The sequence below is a fragment of the Plasmodium relictum genome (genome assembly GCF_900005765.1).
Source record: "Plasmodium relictum strain SGS1 genome assembly, chromosome: 12".
Taxonomy (NCBI): Eukaryota; Apicomplexa; class Aconoidasida; order Haemosporida; family Plasmodiidae; genus Plasmodium; species Plasmodium relictum.
The window spans coordinates 127,718-150,800 of record NC_041690.1 but is presented as its reverse complement, the minus strand read 5'-3'; the positions used below and the strand labels follow the sequence as shown (position 1 = coordinate 150,800).

General features: G+C 17.6%; 8 protein-coding genes across 8 annotated transcripts; 4 read left to right on the top strand and 4 right to left on the bottom strand.

Annotated features, from left to right (window-relative positions):
- Positions 1-504: 504 nt before the first annotated feature.
- Positions 505-1,520, top strand: PRELSG_1203900 (MSF1-like protein, putative; the record flags this gene model as incomplete). The annotated part of the gene is made up of 5 exons (XM_028677804.1): positions 505-558; positions 699-843; positions 979-1,134; positions 1,210-1,286; positions 1,377-1,520. The coding sequence occupies 5 exons, from the start codon at positions 505-507 to the stop codon at positions 1,518-1,520; spliced, it is 576 nt and encodes a 191-aa protein (XP_028534156.1).
- Positions 1,521-1,923: 403 nt separating this feature from the next.
- Positions 1,924-6,028, bottom strand: PRELSG_1203800 (DEAD box helicase, putative; the record flags this gene model as incomplete). The annotated part of the gene is made up of 8 exons (XM_028677803.1): positions 1,924-2,318; positions 2,405-4,334; positions 4,475-4,612; positions 4,736-4,785; positions 4,926-5,150; positions 5,253-5,314; positions 5,490-5,779; positions 5,972-6,028. The coding sequence occupies 8 exons, from the start codon at positions 6,026-6,028 to the stop codon at positions 1,924-1,926; spliced, it is 3,147 nt and encodes a 1,048-aa protein (XP_028534155.1).
- A 452-nt stretch (positions 6,029-6,480) lies between these two features.
- On the top strand, positions 6,481-10,012 carry PRELSG_1203700 (conserved Plasmodium protein, unknown function; the record flags this gene model as incomplete). The annotated part of the gene is made up of 2 exons (XM_028677802.1): positions 6,481-6,602; positions 6,748-10,012. The coding sequence occupies 2 exons, from the start codon at positions 6,481-6,483 to the stop codon at positions 10,010-10,012; spliced, it is 3,387 nt and encodes a 1,128-aa protein (XP_028534154.1).
- A 2,068-nt stretch (positions 10,013-12,080) lies between these two features.
- Positions 12,081-12,853, top strand: YKT6.2 (SNARE protein, putative; the record flags this gene model as incomplete). The annotated part of the gene is made up of 2 exons (XM_028677800.1): positions 12,081-12,703; positions 12,814-12,853. 2 exons carry the CDS (start codon positions 12,081-12,083, stop codon positions 12,851-12,853), a joined length of 663 nt encoding a protein of 220 aa, XP_028534153.1.
- Positions 12,854-13,747: 894 nt separating this feature from the next.
- DHFS-FPGS (dihydrofolate synthase/folylpolyglutamate synthase, putative) lies at positions 13,748-15,579 on the bottom strand (the record flags this gene model as incomplete). Its single annotated transcript, XM_028677799.1, has 4 exons — positions 13,748-13,791; positions 13,889-14,011; positions 14,094-14,295; positions 14,533-15,579. 4 exons carry the CDS (start codon positions 15,577-15,579, stop codon positions 13,748-13,750), a joined length of 1,416 nt encoding a protein of 471 aa, XP_028534152.1.
- A 1,577-nt stretch (positions 15,580-17,156) lies between these two features.
- LDH (L-lactate dehydrogenase, putative) lies at positions 17,157-18,107 on the top strand (the record flags this gene model as incomplete). Its single annotated transcript, XM_028677798.1, has 1 exon — positions 17,157-18,107. One exon carries the CDS (start codon positions 17,157-17,159, stop codon positions 18,105-18,107), a length of 951 nt encoding a protein of 316 aa, XP_028534151.1.
- A 770-nt stretch (positions 18,108-18,877) lies between these two features.
- On the bottom strand, positions 18,878-19,111 carry LSM6 (U6 snRNA-associated Sm-like protein LSm6, putative; the record flags this gene model as incomplete). Its single annotated transcript, XM_028677797.1, has 1 exon — positions 18,878-19,111. One exon carries the CDS (start codon positions 19,109-19,111, stop codon positions 18,878-18,880), a length of 234 nt encoding a protein of 77 aa, XP_028534150.1.
- Positions 19,112-20,579: 1,468 nt separating this feature from the next.
- PRELSG_1203200 (phosphoribosylpyrophosphate synthetase, putative) lies at positions 20,580-21,860 on the bottom strand (the record flags this gene model as incomplete). Its single annotated transcript, XM_028677796.1, has 1 exon — positions 20,580-21,860. One exon carries the CDS (start codon positions 21,858-21,860, stop codon positions 20,580-20,582), a length of 1,281 nt encoding a protein of 426 aa, XP_028534149.1.
- Positions 21,861-23,083: the final 1,223 nt, after the last annotated feature.

Genomic DNA, 23,083 nt, shown 5'->3' with positions numbered 1-23,083 from the left:
TAAAAAATAGAGCTAAATATATATAAAAAAAAAAATAATAAATAGAGAATATAAACATTGTAAGTGAAACATTAGAAATAAAAAAAAATGTATTTTTTTTTTTTTTATGAAGAGATTTTTTCTACAAATATTTAAAACAAAAAATCATTTATTAAATAGCATTCATAAGAAATCTAAAAGAATTATATTAAAATAATATATCATAAAGAAAAAAAAAGTGTTAAAAAATTTAAATATATAAAAAAAACTATAAAAATAACTATAAAATAAAATTTAAAAAAAAATAACAGTTCATTAATTTTCATTTGCATTCATTAAAAAAAAAAAAAAATACTTCATTATAAAAAAAATTTCAAATTGCACGGTTATATTATAATTTATGTAAGTATTAAAAAAAATTCATTAAAATTTTATTAAATATGAATTATTTTAATTTAAAACACAATAATATATAATTTTTGACATGTATCTTTTTTTTTTTTTTTTCTGAGTTTAATTGTAAAAATGAAACTATTTGAACAAGAATATAAGTATAATTATGACTGGGGTACAGTAACAGTAATAAAAGAAATATAAAACAGAAAAACGCTTCTTTTAATATATTATTTTTTTTAAATTTAATTACATTTTATATATATTTTAAATAATAATGTATATGTATACATAATTTTTTCTTTTTTAATTTTAAATATTTCTAGTCTGCATTTTGGTTAAAATATCCTAATAATGTTCAAAAACATATAAAAAATATCGATGTTATTGGCAGAAAAATTAATATAAAAGAAAAAACTTTGAATTTAAAAAGAATTATTTATCTTCAATATTATATACCTAAAATATTTAGTAATATTATATATAAAATTTTTCTTTTTTTTTTAACAATTGCTGACTATTTTATTCAATTTTTTATTAGCATTTACCTTTTTTTTTTTTTTCTATCACTCATTTCTTTACTTTGTTTTATCTTTTTTAAAATAGAAAATATTTTTAATATTGATGGAAAAGGGTTAGCTATTGAGGAAATTTCAATAAATTTAAATAAAAAACAGTTAACAATAAATACTTTTAATCATACACTGAATCCTTTTATTAACCTTACGGAAAAGTGTGTGTATTTTCAAAAAGACAATGATGGTACTGAAAAAAGAAAAAAAAAGAAAAAGAAAAATTTATTCTTTTTCATTATAATTTATTTTATTTTTAATACAGAAACTCAAACATATTATAAACAGACTACAACCTTAAATATAAATGGGCTTGGTTATATGAAAAATCTTATAGAAAATGTAGAAAAAAAAAAAAAAAATACAAAAACAAACTTTTCTTTATATTATAAAATATTTCATTATGTTTTATATTAATTTTTTTTTTTTTAGACAATAATAAATACAATTAAAGAAAAAAGCAAACAAGGGATTAGTATCATGAATGATACAATTAAAAAGACGATTAGTGATAATATAAACATTAATAATAATAATATATATATTGATAATTTACAAAAAGAGAAAAAACAATAAATATATTTGTTGTTGTTTTCGTATAATTTTCTTAAATTCTGTATATTTGCTTTAGAATAATTAAAAAAGAAAAAAATTCTTATTAATATTTGCTTATTTTAAATTTTAACTTTTTTTTTTAAATGTAAAATATTAACCTATTTTATAATTTTCAATATTAATTTTAAATTTCATTTAATTCATATATGTTTATCATTATATATATATATATATATATTTTTTTTTTTTTTTTATGTAACTTTTTTTTAAGTTTTTAATTAAATTATAAGCTGTTCTGAATTTTTTAATTTTGCAATATTATTATTTATATAACAAAAAAAAAAAAAAAAAAAATTATTGGATTAAAAATGAAAAAGATGAAGAAAAAAATAATTAAAAGTTAAAATACCTTATGCTTGTGGCATCATATATTTTTCATTTTTTCGTGAAATTCATAAAGATAATATAAATCACTTATAAAATTATTTAAATGTATTTTATTAAATTCTTCAAATTGCAAACTAGACAAACTTTTGTTATAATAATTTTTAAAATCTAGGAAGATTTCATAAAAATTTTCTTCTACTTTTAAAAAATTTTCTTTTTTTTCATCAACAGAAATATTTCTAATATTATTTAAATGTGTTTTAATAAATGAAGGAAAGTTATCATATATTTCCTTTTTTGTAAATCTATAATCAAGAAAAAAAAAAGAAGAAAAATCTTTTATGTGGCGTAAACTCCTTCCTATACACTGGTTGATTATTTTCATTGCATATTTTAACTGATAGGTATTGCACATTTTATATATATCTTCAGCTAAAAAAAAAAAAAATAAAATAATAAAATAAAAAGAAATAGTAATTAAAAATTTATTTAATAAATTTAAAAAAATAATTTTTTACACATCAAAATGGTATTTGTATTTGAATCTTTATTAGAATTGTCTCCATCACTCATTATCTCTTTTGAATAAGTTTTATAATAATTTAAAATAAGGGAGTTTTTATCTAATATAAATTTATTAGATTCATTATTTCTTTCATATTTAAAAAAAGGAATACCTATAATTAATATGTTTCTACAAAATTCATTATGAAAATTTATTCCCTCACTTAATTTTGCATTCATTACACAAAATAGAATGCATCCATTTTTAATTCTTAATTTTTCATCTTGCTGCTTTATTTTTACGATATTTTCTATGTAATCATTTAAAACGTTATTATCATTTTTTTTTTCAAAAAAAACATACTTTTTTTTTTTCATTTTATTTAATACATAATTTCCTTCTTTATTTAAAAAATGAATAAAAGTATTTAAAAAATTATAGGAAGGAAAAAAAATAATATTACCATAATTAACGTGTAATGTTAAAATATATATTTGTATTGATAAATTTAATAAATGCCTTTTGTTAAATCTATTTTTAAACGTATTATCAATAGGTTCATATGTAATTAAATTCGTACTTATTATTCTTGAAAAAATGTTTTCTTCTTTAAAAATGTAATCAGAAGAAAATACTTTTATTTTCTTTTTTTTTTCATTTAAAAATAATAACAAAAACTCTTCTAATGGATATAACGTTCCTCCAATTAAAATTACATTACTGCAATTTTTAGTTACGAGTTGGAAATTATTACATGAGCTAACACTTATTATTTCTATTTTTCTAAATAATTCTTTATTTCTAACTATAAGTAACTCTTCAAAAAACTTCTGAAAAATGTCAAACGATTCACCTTTTAAAACTAATTCTTCTTTTTCATTATTATCGTTATTCATTTCTTTTTTTTTCTTTTTTTTTTTTGTATCTACTTCATACATTTCATTTAATTTATTTCTTTTTTTATTATCAAAATTTTCTATTTTATGTATTTTAATATCCATATTTTCAAATGTTTCATTTTTTCCTAAATGTTCATTTGCACTTACTGTATCACTGTATTCAATGTCATTATCATTTTTATTTAAATATATGTAGTCATATTTGTTTGATTTAATTAATTTATTCGTAAATTCGCTTAATAAATAAATTGAAGATGTTTTAATAATACTATTATTTTTGTAATTTTTGAAATTTTTGCTTATATAAGACTCCCCGAAAATTTTAATTTTTCTACAAAAAAGAGAATTGTTTAAAAAATTAGAGATGTTATTTAAGTTTAATGCGTCTATTTTAGATAAAATGGTAAATTTACTTATATTCATAATGTTCTCATCAATTGATATGAATGAGTCTAAAAGTAAATCACAATAAATTGTAATTTGCTTAATCATAATAATATTATTATTATTTAAAACATTTTTATATTTTTTAATATATTCTTTTAAAATTAATTTACAAAAAAGAATATGATGATTTTCAATAAAAGTAGAATTACAGTTATTTATATTTTCTACAATATTTTGTGATTCATCAAAAATTACAATATTATCTTTTATATTTATTTTTAAATTATTTCTAATGTTTTCATTTAATATACATATATATGGTAATAAAACGATATCTGCATTCTTTATATTTTCTTTACTCAAGTAATAAGGGCATATTTCTATTTTTTCATTTTTACATATATCTCTTATTTGATTCATATTTACATTTTTTGTATTTATTAACTTTGTTACTAAATTATAATTATTTATTTTTCCGTCTTCTTCACATTCTAGATTATCACTACTTGATGAAGAATCGTAAAAAATTTTTTTCTTTTTTTTTTTTTTTTTTTTAATTTGTACCATTTTTTCGTTAAAAATTTCTTTATATTTACAATGGCTGCTTCTACAACAATCATTTAACTCATTTACATTTTTATATTTTCTCAAAAAATTCTGAAAAAAAATAAAATTTCAAAAAAGTATTTATATACAAATGCATATAAATGTATAAACTAAAAAGGTATTTCTATTATTTTATATTATTAATTTATTTTATTTATTATTATTTTTTCTTTTTTTTTTTTCTTATTTACTTCATTTATGCATAAATGTTTTCTACTTCCAATTATAATCATATTTATAAAAATTTCATTTTTTATTTTGTTCTCTATTTTTTTTAATTCACAGAAATATTGATTTAATTGTGATTGTGTTCTACTACATATAAAAATCTGAAAATAAAAAAAAACATGTAAACTAGTTATATTAAAATAAAAAATTAAAATTATGTTATTAAGTATTCTACACATTAAATTTCAAAAGGTAAAAAAATCTACCTTTTTTTTTTTTTTTACCTGTTTTTTACTCACTTCTTCAATAGAATAATCGCTCATGATATCACTATCTAGAAAAAAAAAAAAAAAAGCAAAAAAAAATTTTTAGCTTTTCTACAACATTAAATATAGTTAGAATATAGTTTTAATTATAAATGATATAATTTATGTTATTTTTAATTCAATTTCTTTTTTTTTTTTTTAAATATACCTTTGTCTTCTAATATAAAATTTTCATTGAATTCACTTTTTTCTAATTGAACTTCTTTTTTTTCTATAGTTATATTTTTACGCAAAGTTATTTTATCGCATGAAAAAGAAAAATATTTATTTAAAATATTTATGTCTATATCTTTTTTTTTTTTTTCTATTTCTGAAATGTGTATATACTTTTCTATTAACTTTTCTATAACACTTTCTTTTATCCATTCTGGTTCTGAGCAAAAATGAAAAAACAAAAATATTATAATAAAAAAAATTAATAAGATTAAATCTAAAAAGAATAATAACATTTAAAAAAATATATATTTGTTTGCACCGTTTTTTTTTAATTCTATTCTTTCTTTTATAAGAAATAAATCAAATTTATGTTTGAAAAACCTTAAAATAAAATAATAAAATATAATAAATTTTATGTTATGTAATAATTTTTTATTTTATATATATAAATATATACGTAGATGCATTCATTTTATGAACTTCCTTGTGTTTTGCTAAATATTTTAATAATTTTTAATTTTATACTTTAAATTTATTTTCAATTTTATTATTTTACCAATATATAACTGAAGTTAACAAAGTGAGTGATTTTCCTGATCCTGTTTTCATTTCACAAATAATATGTTCATAAGAGTTATTATCTTTTTCTAAAGTTTCATTAAGTTCATTTGTTATTGTGTTGTTATCATTACATATATTTATGCTTATATTTTTTTCATTTTTTAACATAATTTGTAAATTTTCATTTTGTTTAATAACATCATATACTAACTTCACATTTTCATTTATTTTTATATTAGAATTTTTTAATATTTCATAAAAAATTCTCATAAAATCTAATTGTATCTAAAGTAAATTTTTAGTGAAAACAAAAAAAAGGAAAATATATATATCATAGAATAAAAGAAATATATATATATATATGTGGAGTTATTATTTATTATGCAACTTATATTTATAAAAACTGTTCATGTATTAAATTTGTCAAATATTATTTAAAAATATATTTTTATTTTGTTATTCTTTTTTATTTTGTACTTCATAAGGATCAAAAGGAAAAAATTTGCAAATTTCATCATTGAATAAATCAAACATTTCAAGTATATAAACTAAAAATTAAAAGAAACTTACTAATATTTAATAATCATTAAAAAATCATATGTAAAGTATATTGAATTTTGTTTATAATTTGTCAATTATCTGTTTATAATTTTATTATTTATTTTTTTTTTTTACAAACATTTTGAAAAAACATTTTTTAAAAAAAAAGAATAGACGTGTGAGAATTAAAAATAAAATAAAATGAAAATAATATCTATTTTTATTATTTACATTAACACATAATAATTTTTTAATTTAAAAAAAAAAATTATTTTATATACATTTTTAATAATACTTTATATTTTGATTAGTTCTTATATATAATTTACCCTTTATATTTGTACTCATAAAGTACTTTATAAAAAAAAAAAAATTTAAGCATTTTTTAAAAATTAAATTGTAAAATTGTATAATATGTAAAAGTAATTAGGAACAAATGAAAAAAGATGAATGAATATATGAAATATCCTACTTGCTTTTATGTTTTTGATTTACATTTGTGTGAAGAACCTATAAATTTGGTGAAAAACCTAGATTTTACACAAAATGAAGATATTATTATTATAAGGTATATGTATATATTTTTATATTTCTTTTAAAATATATTATAATTTTTTATTTCTTTTTTTATAACTGTATTACAATTTTAATTTTTATTTATCATTTTTTTTAAAATGATTTCTTGAAATTTTTTGTGTTTTTTTTTTTTTTAGTTTAAAAAATATATTTAAAAAGGAGTTGATAAATATTATTAAAACATATATAGAGAAATATTTTAACATAACAAAGGATTATAAGTTTTTAAATTTAAAATACACATTCCAAAGAAATGCTTTTCTTATCTTGGTAAAACGGATATTATACAATGATGTTGAAAATATTTATTATAAGAACATAGAAATTTACACAAAAAAAAATTATGGAAAAATATATAGAAAGATTATAAAATTTTACTTCAATGAATATTTAGAAGATAAATTAAATAAAAAGGATATATTAGAAAATGAAAAAAATAATAGTAGTAATAACAATTACAAAACAGCTTTATATAAAAATATGATACAACACAAAATTAATAATGTCACTTATAATAATTTTATAAATAAATATTTTGAAATAGATAAAGATAATAAACGTGTAAGTAATTCTTTTTTAAACAAATATGAAGTAGAAGAAGAAGAAAAAAAAAAAAATGAAAATGAATATGAAAAAATTTCTAATTGTAGTAGCGATTCTAGTAGAAAAGGGAAGAGTATAATGAAAAATATGAGAATATCTAGTAATTATTCAATTGATAAAAGAAAAAAAATATTTATGAAAAAAGAAATAAAAGAAGATATTAAAAGAAAAAAAAAGTATGATGATAATTCACTAATTTGCTTAACCTTTAAAATTAAGAATGCTAGTTTCTGTATAGCTTTTTCTAATTTTGACTTTTATCAATATATAGAAAAGTTAGACTATTATAAATATATTTTTTGTGATTATAACAGAAATAATAATAAAGAAGACACTGTTAATTTTAATTATATGGATTATTATATAAAAAATTATTATATGTATTGTAAGCAAATTTATAATTATTTTATTAACAATATAATATTTGAAACAAAGAATGAAGATTTATATTTATTTAATATTGATATAATAATTTTTTTAGGTTTCGACAACTTCATTTTATTTAATTATAAAAAGAAAAATATTTTAAATAATAATTCATTTTTTTTTGATCAAAATATTACTATTCTAAATAAAAATAGAAAATATTTTTTACAAAAAAAGACATATTCTACCTTAACTAAAGAAAAGGAAAGAAAATTAACATTTATAGGGTATAAACTTCCTTGCGATTTATTTATGAAAATTGAAGTAGATATAATTGATGATTTCTTTTATAAGCATTTTCATGAAGTTAAGCAAAAAAACAAAAATACAATTATTTCTTTATATCCAAAAGTAATTGATTTTAATTTAATTCATACATATCAAATATATCAAGCAAATTTTGAAATATCTTATGATTATAAAGGTAATAGTGAAAACGGTAGTTTCTTTTTTAATGATAAAATCTTTGTAAATAGTAGCTATTATAAATATGACAAAAATATGTATAATAAAGATGGACAGAACAAATACTTTGTTATGAATGAAGAAAAAGATTATGAAAATAAAAAAGAACTGAGAAATGAAGATGAAGAACAAAGAAATGAGAAAAAAAAAAAAAAAAAAAATTATTTGCTAAATATTTTAGATATGGGTTCATCAAAGAGAAAATATTCCCTACAAAAAAAGAAGGAAAAAAACATTCACAATGAAAAATTTATTTATGATGAGAAATACTTTCATGATAAAAAAAGAAATAATTCTAAAGAATTTTATTCAAATAATGTGAATGATGAAAATGGTATAAAAAAATTTCAAGAAAAATATGATTATATCTATCATAAAAAAAGTAATATTTTTTACTTAAATGATGATACTTACTTAAATGGCAACAATGAATTTAGTGAAGATAAATTGTATTATTCTATTTTATGTTTAGACTCAAAAAATAATTCCACCATTCCAATAAATTTATATTCATATTTGCACTTAAAAAAAAATTCAATTTTTAAATATCTTGAAGAAAATATTCGCTTCAAAAAAGAAGGAAAGGATAAAATATTAAAAAGTAAAAACTCCTTAACTAATGAAAATAATTTTGATATGTTAAGATATGTTTATATATATCCCTATAAAGGGGTTATAAAAAAGAATTCGAAAAAGAAAATTCAATTAAGTTTATATGTTGAACACATTTTAAATTCGGAAATAATTAATGATTCTTTTATTTTAATTATTAGAATTCATAATTTTGTAAAAGATATGTTTTTGACTGTTAAATATTCTCTTAAGAATAATATAGTTAATTCATTGCTACATAGTAGTATTACAAATCCATGCGATACTAACAATAATTTAAATGATATTAATGATGATTCAAATGATATTAATAATTTAAATTTAAATAAAAATAAGGGCAATATAAGTAATACTAATATAAGTTTGCATAATAGAAAATATAATTCAAATAAAAAAAATAAATATAATTTAAATAATGTAATAAATAGTGTAAGTACAAATAATATAAAGATAACTTCCTTTTTATCGGCTAATTTTGCAAAATTCATTTTCTATTTATTTATTGTTCTGGATAATTATCAAAATAATTTATTGAATTACAAAGATGACACTATTGATGATGTTTTTTATTTTTTCAGATTAACTAATTTAAATAATTATCATCTTCTTTATTCATTTAATTCTATTCTTATGAATTTACAAAAAAACAAAAGAATTAATTTTAATTATTTTGTTAAAAAAAGCTTCTATATAAAATATGACGATAAGAAAAAATTATGCAGTACATTTTTTATAGATGATAAAATGCATAAAAATATGAGCAAGAAATATTCTGGATTACCACATGAAATATATTATTTGATTGAAAAATTAAAACATAATGAAAAAATTGAAAAAAAAATATCAATAGAATCATTTTTATTATTATGTGAACAATTATTTTATATTTTAAATAAAGATATAGCTTATTGTAAATTTCTTGACAATATAAAAAACATATACAGTTATAAAATTAGTAAAAATAAAAAAATGTATTTAATCTTTTATACTATTTTAAAAAATTGTTCTCTTTTCTATAAAAATCTTTTTTTAGTTTTTATTTCTTTTTTAAAAAAATTATTTACTTATTTCATAAAATTATCTATTCATAATTTTTATGTTTTAGTTTTAAAAAAAACTAACACTGTTGATATGAATTTATTAAAAAAAAAAAAAAAGCATTATTTTCGTTTATTTCTTGATGCTTTTAATTTTTTTCATATTTCTTTTTTAAGTTATGTATCAACATTTTTTTTTAGCTTTTTAGATATTCAAATTGCATTAGATTTAATACATTACTTGCTTTTTTATTTGTAACAAAATTTTGAAGTATGTAATTTTATTTTCATTTTTTTAGTGTGTCTGTAACTCCTTTTTCTCAGCTTTATTTTATTATTATTATTTTTTTGTATTTATTTCAAATTTCTTGTTTTATTTATAAAATTGGGTATGAAGCACATATATTTATTTTTTTAGGCGCAGTTATATGTATACAACTACTTTTTTATAATTTATCATTAGTTTAATAATAGAATTCTAATAAATTTTAAATTAATAGTGTTATAATAACATCTATACAAATATATTGATGAACGAACACATTTTATTATTAAATATAATCTTATATATTTTTTTTTTTTTTAATCTTATATTAAACATATTTCTATTCCTTATTTTTAAATAAAGAGTAGAAGAGTTGTAAAAAAAAAAAAAGATAACGAAAATTAATACCATAAGCAAAAATTTTTTTTTCATATAAATAGTAAATAAGAAATAACTATTAATTTATAAATAAAACAGAAGTTTAATATTTTACATGTAAAATTTTTTTTTCTTTTCTTAAAATTAAGAAAAAAAATACATAAGCATTTTTCAATTTCTTCATTTCTATGATTAATAATGAAAATTAGGAAAACGTTAACTATTTAATCAAAAATGGGTTTTAGACATATGAAATTAATAAAAACAAATGCATATATCAAAAACCTATTTTTGAAAAAAACAACTAAATTTATATAACTTTTTTTTTTGTTATTTAAATTGATATTTTACTTTTTACTTAAATAATCTATACAAATTTTATATATTAAATGTATTATATTGAACATTCAATTTATAATTTATCTTATATTTTGCAATTTATTTATCAAAATATATATCTGAAGAAGAAATTCTTCTGAATCAATAGTAATAATATCAGAAATATTTTTCTTGTGTGCATTTAAATATTATATGTTTGCCATAACGATAAATTTATATATATTCTTAAAATATTTTCAAAAAAGCTTAAGAAAAAATTAGATTAAATGTATGATTAAAAGTGTAATAATAATTATATAGTTTTATGTCAAATAAGATTTTATTATTTCTATGAAAATGAAAAAATAATAAATATAAATATTTATTTTTCCTTTAATCATGTTTTAATTATTTGTTCTTTTTATTTAGTATATGTGTTCTTTAATGAAATTTAAGTTTTTCATAAACAACTCTATCTCATTATTTCTGTCTTCAGCGTTTTTTATATAATTTTAAAAATAAAAATTTATTTTCATTTTTCTTAAATATTAACAATAATTTGACTTTTTCCTTACATATGAATATATATATATATATATATATATATATATATATAATTTCAATTAAATTTTATTTTGTTTCTAATATTTGCATTTTTACAATGATTATTTTGATATATTATTAAAAGAGTGAAAATTGTATTTCTTTTAATAAAATAAAATTTATGATTTAAATGTTACACTTCTTTACTATAAATTTATTGTACTATATATAAAACAAAAAAAGCATATCATTGCTTTATATACATTGTGTACATGTATATATATATATATATATGTTTTAAAAACTATTTTCAATAGTACTAATAAGTAAGTTATTTATAATTAATAATTTTTAATATATTTTTTTTTTTTTTTCTAGATGAATTTCTCTTTTATATAAATATAATTTTTTTTTAATTTTTATAAAAATATCTATAAATATATTCTTTGCATTTTTTTTTTGAAAATATTAAAATATTATTATTATTAATAATATAAATTTATTTTTACATTCTTATTTTTTTTAAATTTTATCTTGTGTTAATATAAAATGGTATTAATAAAAGAAACAGAATATTTTTAGTTATTTAAAAAGTCTTAAATAAAGAAAAAGAATAAACTCATTTGGCTAGATAAAAAATAAAATAAAATAAAATAAACGTTGATATATATATTTATGTAACTAAACAATTTTATTTTTTTTTTTATTCTTTTTCTTTTTCTTTTTCTTTTTCTTTTTCTTCTTCTTTTTTTTTTATTTCTTTTTTTTATATCCATTACTATTTATTTTTATTAAGTTTGTCTGACGTTTTGATATAATTAAAATGGTTGATTCTTCCAGTAATATACCTTATAGTGAAAAATCAAATAAAATAGCATTATATGCATTGTTAATTTATAAATATGATATAGCACAACCAGTTTTTTTGTCAGCATCATTTGATTTATCATCATTTCCGTTTTTTCATAGATCATCACTAAAAGAGCATATTTACTTTCATTCTCGATTAGTATGTAGTAGAACTCCAAAAGGAAACAGAGAAGTTATTGAATTAGAATCAGGGATTGGGCACTTACATATTTACACAAATATCCAAAATAATATTAGTATATTAGTGCTTTCTACACCATCTTATCCTTTAAGAATTGCTTTTGGATTAATAGATAATGCACATAAATTATTTATAGAAAAGTGTAAAGGCCAATATGAAAATATTACACAGGATTTAAAAGAAGGATCATTATTTAATAATGAATTAAATGAATTATTAAAAAAATATCAAAATCCCTCTGAAGCAGATAAACTATTAAAAGTACAAAAAGATCTAGATGAAGTTAAAGACGTTATGTTAAAAAATATAGAAGATCTTTTACAAAGAGGAGAAAAATTAGATGATTTAATGAAAAAAAGTCAAGACCTTTCTAATTCATCTTATCAATTTTATAGGTATTTTTCTTTTCATTTAGATATAAGAAAAATAATTAATTTTATTATGTAAATTATTTATATATATATTTACTTCTTTTATATATATATGTACATTTTTTTTTTTTTAGACAAGCTAAAAAAAATAACCAATGCTGTAAGTTATATTGAAGCGTGATATTCTAAGGCAAAAAGAAAAAACTTTATGTGTTTATTATTAGTTTTAATATGTATAAGAACTAGTATTGATATTTTTATATAATTTAAAATTATTTATTCATATAATAGGTTGTTCATAATTTTTTTTTTTTTTTTTCATATTTACATAAATATTGTGTTTTTATTTATTTTTTTTTTTTTATATTTCAGTTGAAATTTATCCCCTATTTTTATTGCTAGTAGATTTATATTTAATAATAATTAAAGTATAAATGTATTTATATTTTACATAAAAAAAAATTTAGTCTTTTATGAAAAATATTTATGGACATTTCATAAATTTATGTTTGTTCAATAATATTTTCATAAAAAAATAAAAATAAGTTAACACTTTTATATATACATATATTAGAAGAAAAATTAAACAATATTTTTATATATAGAAAAAAGAAAAATATGTATATGTATACGCATACATTATTGAATTTTTTTTTCTTTTATTTTCGTTTTATTTTATTTTTATTTTATTTTATTTTTTTTGTCACTTCAAACTTAGTTGAAAAATATTAATTATACATAGTGTTAATTATATTTTTGATTTGAATCCTCATATGTTGTTATGAACATAGCTTTTTTATAATTTTTTGAATTTTATTTAAAAACTTTTTTTTCATTGACATTTTTATAAAATGATTTTTTAAATGAAAAAAAAAAAAAAACATAATTCATTTTTATTAGTATATTTTATTCTAAATTTAGAAATATATTGTACTTTTATTTCCTATTTTCTGTTTTTTTTAATGTATTTGTATATATCTTATTCTATTTTACCTAATATCAATTCATTTAAATTTATTATCATTCCCTATTTTTTTATATTTTTCTTTTGAACATTTTTAATTAGAATTAAACAAAAAATGGTTCGTTCATATAAATTGAATCCTGAATATCTAATTAAAAGGAATTAGAAAAAAAATAAAAAAATTAAATTTTTTACATTTTAAAAGGTGAATATTTTTATAAAATTTTTCTTTTTATTTATTTTACTTGAATGAATATCAAACGCATTTAAAACTTCATCAAACATGAAAAATGTTCCAACAATTAACAAAATAGAATTATCTTTACAACATTCTAGAAAAGCATTTTTCACAATTAATGGAATAGTACCTTTGAAAAAAAAAAAAAAAAAAAGTTACATTTGATATAGACATATTATATATATATATATGTTTAATAAAATAATGAATACCCCTTTTATATGATTTGTCAGTTTTTCCTTCATCATTAATATTTCCCTTGTCATTACATATCAACCATTGCTTTACTTTCTGAGAACTATCTAAAATTAAATATTTTAATTTATCATCTATTTTATCATCATTATTTATAATATGAATAATCTCTTCAAAGTCGTATGTCCGAGGGTTCATTGAAGGAAAATAAAAAATATCCTATTATTAAAAGAAAAATTATATTTTTTAAAAAAAAATTTAAATAAATATGAGAAAAGAATTTCATGATTATAAAAAGATCATATATATAAAGCAAAAGGATTTTTATATTTATAAAAATTATGTATTTATGAATTATAAAAAAATATATCTACTATTTTTGAGAATATTTATAAAAAGGAGATGAATATAAAAACTTAAAAATACAATTTGAATTGTTTTATATGAAAAATATACCTTCAGTGTATAAGAAAATTGAGCAATAAAAGGACGGAATATATTTAAATCTCTTGGTTTTGTCAAAGATATGCAAATTCTTATTAATTTATCTTTATGAAAATAGTTTATATCTCTACATAATCTATCAATAGCTGTTTCATTGTGGCCAACGTCTAATATAACTGCATGAGGATATAAAGAAAAATTATTTTCCGAATTATCTGAAATAAATTTTTTTTTTATATGATAAATTTGTTCTTGAGCTAAATATTGTAACCTTAGAGGTGGCTTAATATTAATAACTGATTTCAAAAAATTATCTACATTTATATTTAAAATTTTTAATGCTTCTAAAGCTATTCTTGAATTTTCTTCGTTATATGTTTCTCCTCTTGGTTCAGGTAAAACTGACGTTATATTACAATTTAATTCTTTTGCTTTTTTGAAAACATTTTTATAAATAGAAACCGAAGGACCTATAACTACATTTGCGTTTTTTTTAAAGATACCAATTTTTTCATTACATATAAGATTTAGTTCATTGCCTAATATATGTAAATGGTCATAGCCAATAGAAGTAATTACAATTAATTCTGGTTTACTTAAAATATTTGTAGCATCTAATCTTCCTCCCATTCCAGTTTCAATGACTGCATAATCGACTTTTTTATTTAAAAAATGCAAATATGCAACCATTGTTATAATTTCAAAAAATGTCGGCTGTATATTAATCTCCTTATTTTTTTTTAATATTTCATTTACTAGAAAAATTAAATCTTCTTCACTTATTAATTCATCATTTACCATTATTCTTTCTCTTAATGAAAATATATGAGGAGAAGAAAATAAACCTACTTTATATTTTTTTAGTTTTAAACAAGAATATATTTTATAACAAACTGATCCTTTTCCATTAGTACCAGCTATATGAATTGTTTTATATTTATCACAAGGATTATCAAATGATTCGCTCAATTTTTTTGGGTTATCAAGACTTAATTTTAAAGAATGTGTTTTATATAATTTATTTAAACATTCAGAATAAGTTTTTATCTGTTCATCCATGTCTTGAAAAATAGAGTAACAAAAATTTTTAAATTATTATATATTAATAAGTAACAACAAATTAAAAAATAAAAAATAAAATAGAAAAAAAATTATTATTAGATTAACTTTAAACAAATATAGCAATATATATACATCTTTTTTTTTTCATTCTCACATATATATAATACTATTTTTTTTTTTTACTTATAAAGAAAAAAACCTGAAAAATAATAATTAAAACATAATTGAATTTTAAAATTTAGATAAGTAAATATTTTTATAAGAAAATTTACTTTTTATGCTTTCTATGAGAATATATGAACAATAAAGAACAAAAAAATTCAAATATATAAGAAGAGAAATATCTATTCAAAAAAAATTTGTAAAAAATATAATTTAACATAAAGAGTTTTCTTATTCAAAAATTTATGAAAAGTAATATACTAGTTTCCATTTAAATATTTTTTTCTGTTTTTTTTTTTTTTTTTTTGTTTTCCATAACATTATATTGTAAATTTAAAGAATTATAATGCTTTTAACTTAGTGCATCTATTCTGTATTTCTATTTATAATATCTTGAAGCACCATTATAATATTATATCTACAAAAAAATAAAATAAAATTCATAAATATTTTAATTTTTTTTATAAATAGTAAAATTATTGAAATACTATAAAAAAAAAAAGATATTAAATTTTCTATTAAAATTATTAATTTATAATATTTCATTATTACACACAAAAGGATTTTTTTTTATTTTGAATTATAATTATTCACATGCATATATGTGAAATTTAATAAAGAAAATAATGAAGAATTAGTTTCCTATATTTTCATTAGAAACAAATATATATTTAAATGAATAAAATAAAGACAAAACTTTATAACTTGAAGTATGTGATACTAACTGCATATGAATATAATAGTAATAGAAAAAATAAAAATATATCAAAAAATTTAACTCTTTTTTTTTTTTTTTTCTCTGTATTTATTTTTAACTGTAATATTAATTATATGTTCATTATTTTTTAAAAATGCTTATATAAAGTATTTTTATACTAATTCTTTAAAAATTAAAGTATATTTTCTTTTATATTTAAAAATATTTATATATATTGGAACTATTTTATTAAAAACTCATGCATGCGGACAATTCATGAAAAGGGAAAAATACGATACATATGCAGCATTTAGATAACATATTTTTATATTTACATAAATAAATTTTTTATTTTGATAAAAATTAAAATCAAAATTAAAAAAAAAAAATATACTTGTATAATATTTCTTTACATTCTCATCACTTAAAACATTTTGACAAAATTTTTTAAATAATCAGGTTTCTAGTTTTTTTCATATACATATTAATTTTTCAAATAAATATAATATTTTTTAAATATATATATATATATATTTTTTTTTTACTACATTTTATTGAATAGTTTCAAAAAATAGTATTATTATTTCATAGGCATAATATATATTTATACATTTGTCTATATTAAATTAAATTCCTCTTTTCTATTTATAATTTTCTTTCCTTTGAAATTATATATATATATATATATAAATTTAAAAAAAAAAATATTTCAAAAATGGCACCTAAACCAAAATTTGTGTTAGTTGGATCCGGTATGATAGGAGGAGTAATGGCTACATTGATTGTTCAGAAAAACTTGGGAGATGTTGTTTTATTTGATATCGTAAAAAACATGCCTCAAGGAAAAGCTTTAGATACTTCACATACAAATGTAATGGCATATTCAAACTGCAAAGTTACAGGATCAAATTCTTATGATGATTTAAAGGGAGCAGATGTGGTAATTGTTACAGCTGGATTTACAAAAGCTCCTGGAAAAAGTGATAAAGAATGGAATAGAGATGATTTATTACCATTAAATAATAAAATTATGATTGAGATAGGTGGTCATATTAAAAAAAATTGCCCTAATGCATTTATTATTGTTGTAACAAATCCAGTTGATGTAATGGTTCAATTGTTACATCAACATTCAGGAGTCCCAAAAAATAAAATTATTGGATTAGGAGGTGTTTTAGATACATCTAGATTAAAATATTATATTTCTCAAAAACTAAATGTCTGCCCAAGAGACGTAAATGCTCTTATTGTTGGTGCACATGGAAATAAAATGGTACCATTAGTGAGATATATAACTGTTGGAGGTATTCCATTACAAGAATTTATTAATAATAAAAGAATAACTAATAAAGAAATTGATGAAATATTCGATAGAACTATCAACACTGCTTTAGAAATTGTTAATTTATATGCTTCTCCATTCGTCGCTCCTGCTGCTGCAATTATTGAAATGGCAGAATCTTATGTTCGAGACTTGAAGAAAGTTTTAGTTTGTTCTACTTTATTAGAAGGACAATATGGGCATACTGATATTTTTGGTGGAACACCAATAGTTTTAGGAGCAAATGGTGTTGAACAAGTTATTGAGTTACAATTAACTAAAGAAGAAAAAGAAAAATTTGATGAAGCTATTGCTGAAACAAGAAGAATGAAAGCTCTAGCTTAAAAATTATTTCTTTATATTTTTGCAAAAAAAAAAAAAAAAAATTGAAATAAAATTTTTATTCTTATTTTCCTTTTTTACTTTTTTTTTTTTCTTAACATGAATAAAATATTATTCTATTAGTATATTTTTAAAAAAAGGTATGTATACTAAAACATTTTCCTTTTTCTATAGTTATAGACAAACGTTTTAGTGAATAAAACCATATATAAAACGTTTAAATTTAAAATGAAAAGTGAAATAAATTTCTTTCTTATTTCTTCATATGTTAGTTAAAAACTAAAACTTTCATATTACATGTCTTTTTCTTAATATTTAAAAATAAAGAGGTTTACATGACCATTATGTAGGAGCAATAGAAAAAAAAACATATACCTAAATATATTTATTTATATTATCTTTTTTTTTTTTGTTACGAATATAGTAATTAAAATTCTCATTATATTAAAATAATTTTTATCTTGTTTTTAATACATCATATTGTACATTTTTATATTTAATTATTAATTAACATCAATTTAATTTTTTTTTTTAAAAAAAAATTTTAATTTAAATTTTTTTTCCCTTTTTTTTAATTCGTCTATTCTTTTAATAAAGTTCATTTACTTAAAAAAGCGTTTATTAAAATGATTGTTTTTATTGTACATCATTGATAATAAAATAACACGTTAAAAAAAAATTTAACGTATCAAAAAATATGTTAAAAAGGAGGAGGGGGAAAAAAAAAAATTAATAAATAAAAATAATAAAATAATATAAAATAAAAAAATCTATTATTCATCTTCAATTGCTCTAATATAAAAAACATTATTACCTCTAATGAAAGCATCATTATATTTTTCAATCAATTCTCCTTCAAAATATTCTTCAGTTTGCTCTAATGCAACATTCATACGTTCATCTAAGCAAGCTAATATGCCTTTATAATCTGTACCATTATTTAATCGAACTATTACAGCACGTCCTTTCAAATTTTCTACAAAATCTTTTGGTGAATTAGATGCCATATTCTATATATTTTTATTTTAATTCGTCTAACCAAATATATATATATATAATTTTTAAATAATTTTATATGAATATTTCATTCACAAATATTTTTATTATCGAAGTTTATTGGTATTTTTTGACATTTATTGTTATCTAAACTATATTTAAAAGAATATTTTTAGTGATAATTTTATTATATATATATATATATATATATATATATAGTAAAATTCAAAATTTGATACTGATTTATTGAAATAAAACAAAAAATAATAACTTACACAAAAATTCAAATGAATAAAAAATTAAAATCTCATACAAGTTTAAAAAATTTTTAAATTAAATTTTCCATAAAGTTTCATAAAAAATAGATAAAAAAAGAAAAAATTATAAATTTTTATTTTCTAAAAAATTGATAGAAAATATATATTTCAATTAATTTTAGGTATTTTTTTGGATGTAAATGATTTAAGTAATTGAAAAATATTACATTTTTTTATTCATTGAAAATAGAAAAGAATAAAATTTATTTATAATTAAGAGTTGTAATTGATTTATTTATATTTTATATAGATTATGCATTAAAATAGATAATTTAGTAAAATATTAATACTAATAAAAGTTCATATATTTTTCAAAAAAAAAAAAAAACTATTGTACATGTATATGTATATATATATAATTTTTTTCTGTTTTAGTATAAAATATTTATTATTAAAATATTGAAATATTTACATTTAAATAGAGAATTAAAAGTAATCAATACTTAAGAAACAAAATTAAACTTTTTTCATATTTAAAAAAAAATTAATAAAATATCAATATAAATTTTATAATAATATATAGAATATATATTGAATTATTCTATTTATTTAATAATGTAATCTTTTGTTATTTGTTATTTTTTTATTATACATTTTTAAATATTGTTATCACTTAATTTATAAAAGTGAAAAATAAAAAGTACATTTCTGTTTAATCAATATACATTATATTATTATGAAGAATATATTGGAAAATTGAATAATTATAATATAAATGAACAAAAATATAAGGAAAAAAAAAAAAAAATCAAATATTATTTTTCAATTTTGTAGTTAAAAGTTATCTATTCCTATGCATTTATATTCATGTGAATAAACTAATTTTTACTTCATCTTTTTAATTTTCTTTTTTTTTTTTTTACTTTTTTTAAAAATAATAATTTAAAGATTTAAAGATTTATATATTTAATAAATCAATTTTCTTAAAACAAAATTGAAATAAGTCACTGGCTGTTCTTATAAAAAAGTAAAAATATATATATATACATGTGTAGATACTTTTGAAAAATCGAAAATTATTTATAATTTGATTTATATATATATATATATATATATATATATATATATAATAATAATAATAATAATAAAGATACATTTTTGGAAATACTTTTATAAAACTTCATACTTTAAAAATGACTTAAAAGCAAGACTTTCTATTTTATTAACCTTTAATATTAAAAAGATCATTTAATGATTCTTTTTGATGAATTCTTCTAATAGCATCAGCGACAAGAACTGAAACACTTAATTTGGTAATTTTTTTACAGCTATCAATATTTTTATTTGATTTAACAGTATCTGTAACAACAACTTCTTCAAGGGGAGAATTTTCAATTCTTTCAATTGCTGGACCAGAAAATAATCCATGAGTAGCAAAAGCAAAAACCCTTCTAGCACCATGCTTCTTTAATTGTTTTGCTGCCTCACATAATGTACCTGATGTATCAATCATATCATCAACAATAATAACATCAGAGTCATAAACATTTCCTACTAAGTCCATTTTTTCTATTTCATTTGGTTTAGTTCTTTGTTTTATTAACATTGCTATACCACACTCACTTATACCTCTGTGATTTAAGCCATCTTGAAATTTTCTTGCCCTATAAACTCCACCTGCATCAGGTGATACTATAACAGGTTTATATAAATCTTTTTTTGTGAAATAATCTAAACCTATTAACTGGGCTTCTAAATTATCAACTGGAACTCTAGGTCCAAAAAATCCCTGAATTTGACCTGAATGTAAATCAATAGCTACTACCCTATCAACTCCCATAGCTTCTATCATTCTTGCCACGTCAGCTGCTGATATTGGTACTCTTGAACTTAATTTTCTATCTTGCCTTGCATATCCATAATATGGAATAACAGCAGTAATTTTTTTTGCTGATGCTCTCCTGCATGTTGATATCATTAATAACAATTCAATTAAATTTTCATTTACTGGTGGGCAAGTCGGCTGTATAATGTAAACATCTTTTCCTCTTATACTCTCCAGAAATTGCATTGATACTTCTCCATCAGCAAATCTTTTTAAATTTACTCTTCCTAAAATAGTACCTAAATGATCTGCTATATTTTGACTTAATGTAGGGTTAGATGTCCCACTAAATAAAATTGCATTTTCCATTTTTTTCTCAAAAGGCCTTTTTTCTTCTGATCTCCATAACGGATGGTAGTGGTTATTTGCATTATCACAAAAAACACTATTTTCTAGTAAAATATAATTTTTATTATTATAAAGTATTTTATTTATATTTTTTTTTAAGTCCATACAACATCGTCGCAACTCTTTTCTATTTGATTCACTGCTTAAAAAATAGCATCCAATGCCACTGCTTACTAGTAAGGCCAATTTTATTCCATAGTTTTCTTTATTAAAAATTCTATTATTCTTAAACAAATTTATTTTACATTTTTTAAATAACAAAGGATTCATTTTAGTGATTCAATTAAAAAAAAGAAAATAAATAAACGAATTTGAAAAAATATATATAATTTATGTATGAGCATATGTTTTTTCTTTGGCGTGTTTTGTAAATTTCATCCAACAATGGAAGAAAAAAAAAAATTAAATTACAAAAATTAAAAAAAATATTAATTTTTTTTTTTTTTATATATATATTCATTGAAACCTGAAAAGTTATAAAATTAAAAAATAAACAGATTCATTGATATGTATATATCTTTATTCTAACATACGAAGCAGATATATGTATATATATATATATACACTTTATGAAAAAAAAAAAAATAAAAACGATTACGTGGCATTTTTACAGAAAATTCAATTTCTAACATAAAAAAAGAAAATAATATAATTAAAAAAAAAAAAAAAAGATATTTTATTTTCTTTTATTATTTAAAACTTTTTTTTTTCTGATAAAAATATATTCAAAATATATTCAACTCTCATAGTTTTGTTATAGATAATATAAAAAATTACAAAAAACTTTTACATATAATAAAAAAAACAAAAAAACCTAAATAGATAAATATAAATATTCATTATAAATATTTTTTATTTTATTATTACTATTATTATTATATATAAAATATATTAAAAAAATTTAAATTTATTGAGAATTAAAAAGTGAAATGTGTTTATATTATATTTTAATGAAGTTCCTATACTATTTAAAAAATGATCCCAATTCTAATATAGACTCAATTCCATAGGTGAGTTTTTTATAAAAAAAAAGTTTTTAGTTTTTTCAAATATTATGTATATTGAATTCAAGAATTTTACACATCTAGCCATTTTTTTTATAAATAACACTTTTAAAAAAAATTTTCTGTATAATATAAAATAATCGTTAAATAAGTAAATTGTTTAAAAAATGTTTTTTTAAATAGATATATATCATTAAATAATAATATAATACTATAAGACAAAGTAAGTCCTTTTTTATCCTGATATTTAATATGCATATATATATGAAGTACTTTTTTAATATGTTATAGTATAATTAATAATAATAGTTTATGTATAAAATTTTGGTAAAAATTAAAAATTATATTAATAAATACCTTTTTTTTTTATTTACCTAATGATATCATTAAAACAATTTTTATTTACTCTTTTGTATTTTACTAGAATTTTTATTTCTTCTATACTTTTATTGTTACTAAAATATTTTTAATATCTCTATCTATAACATT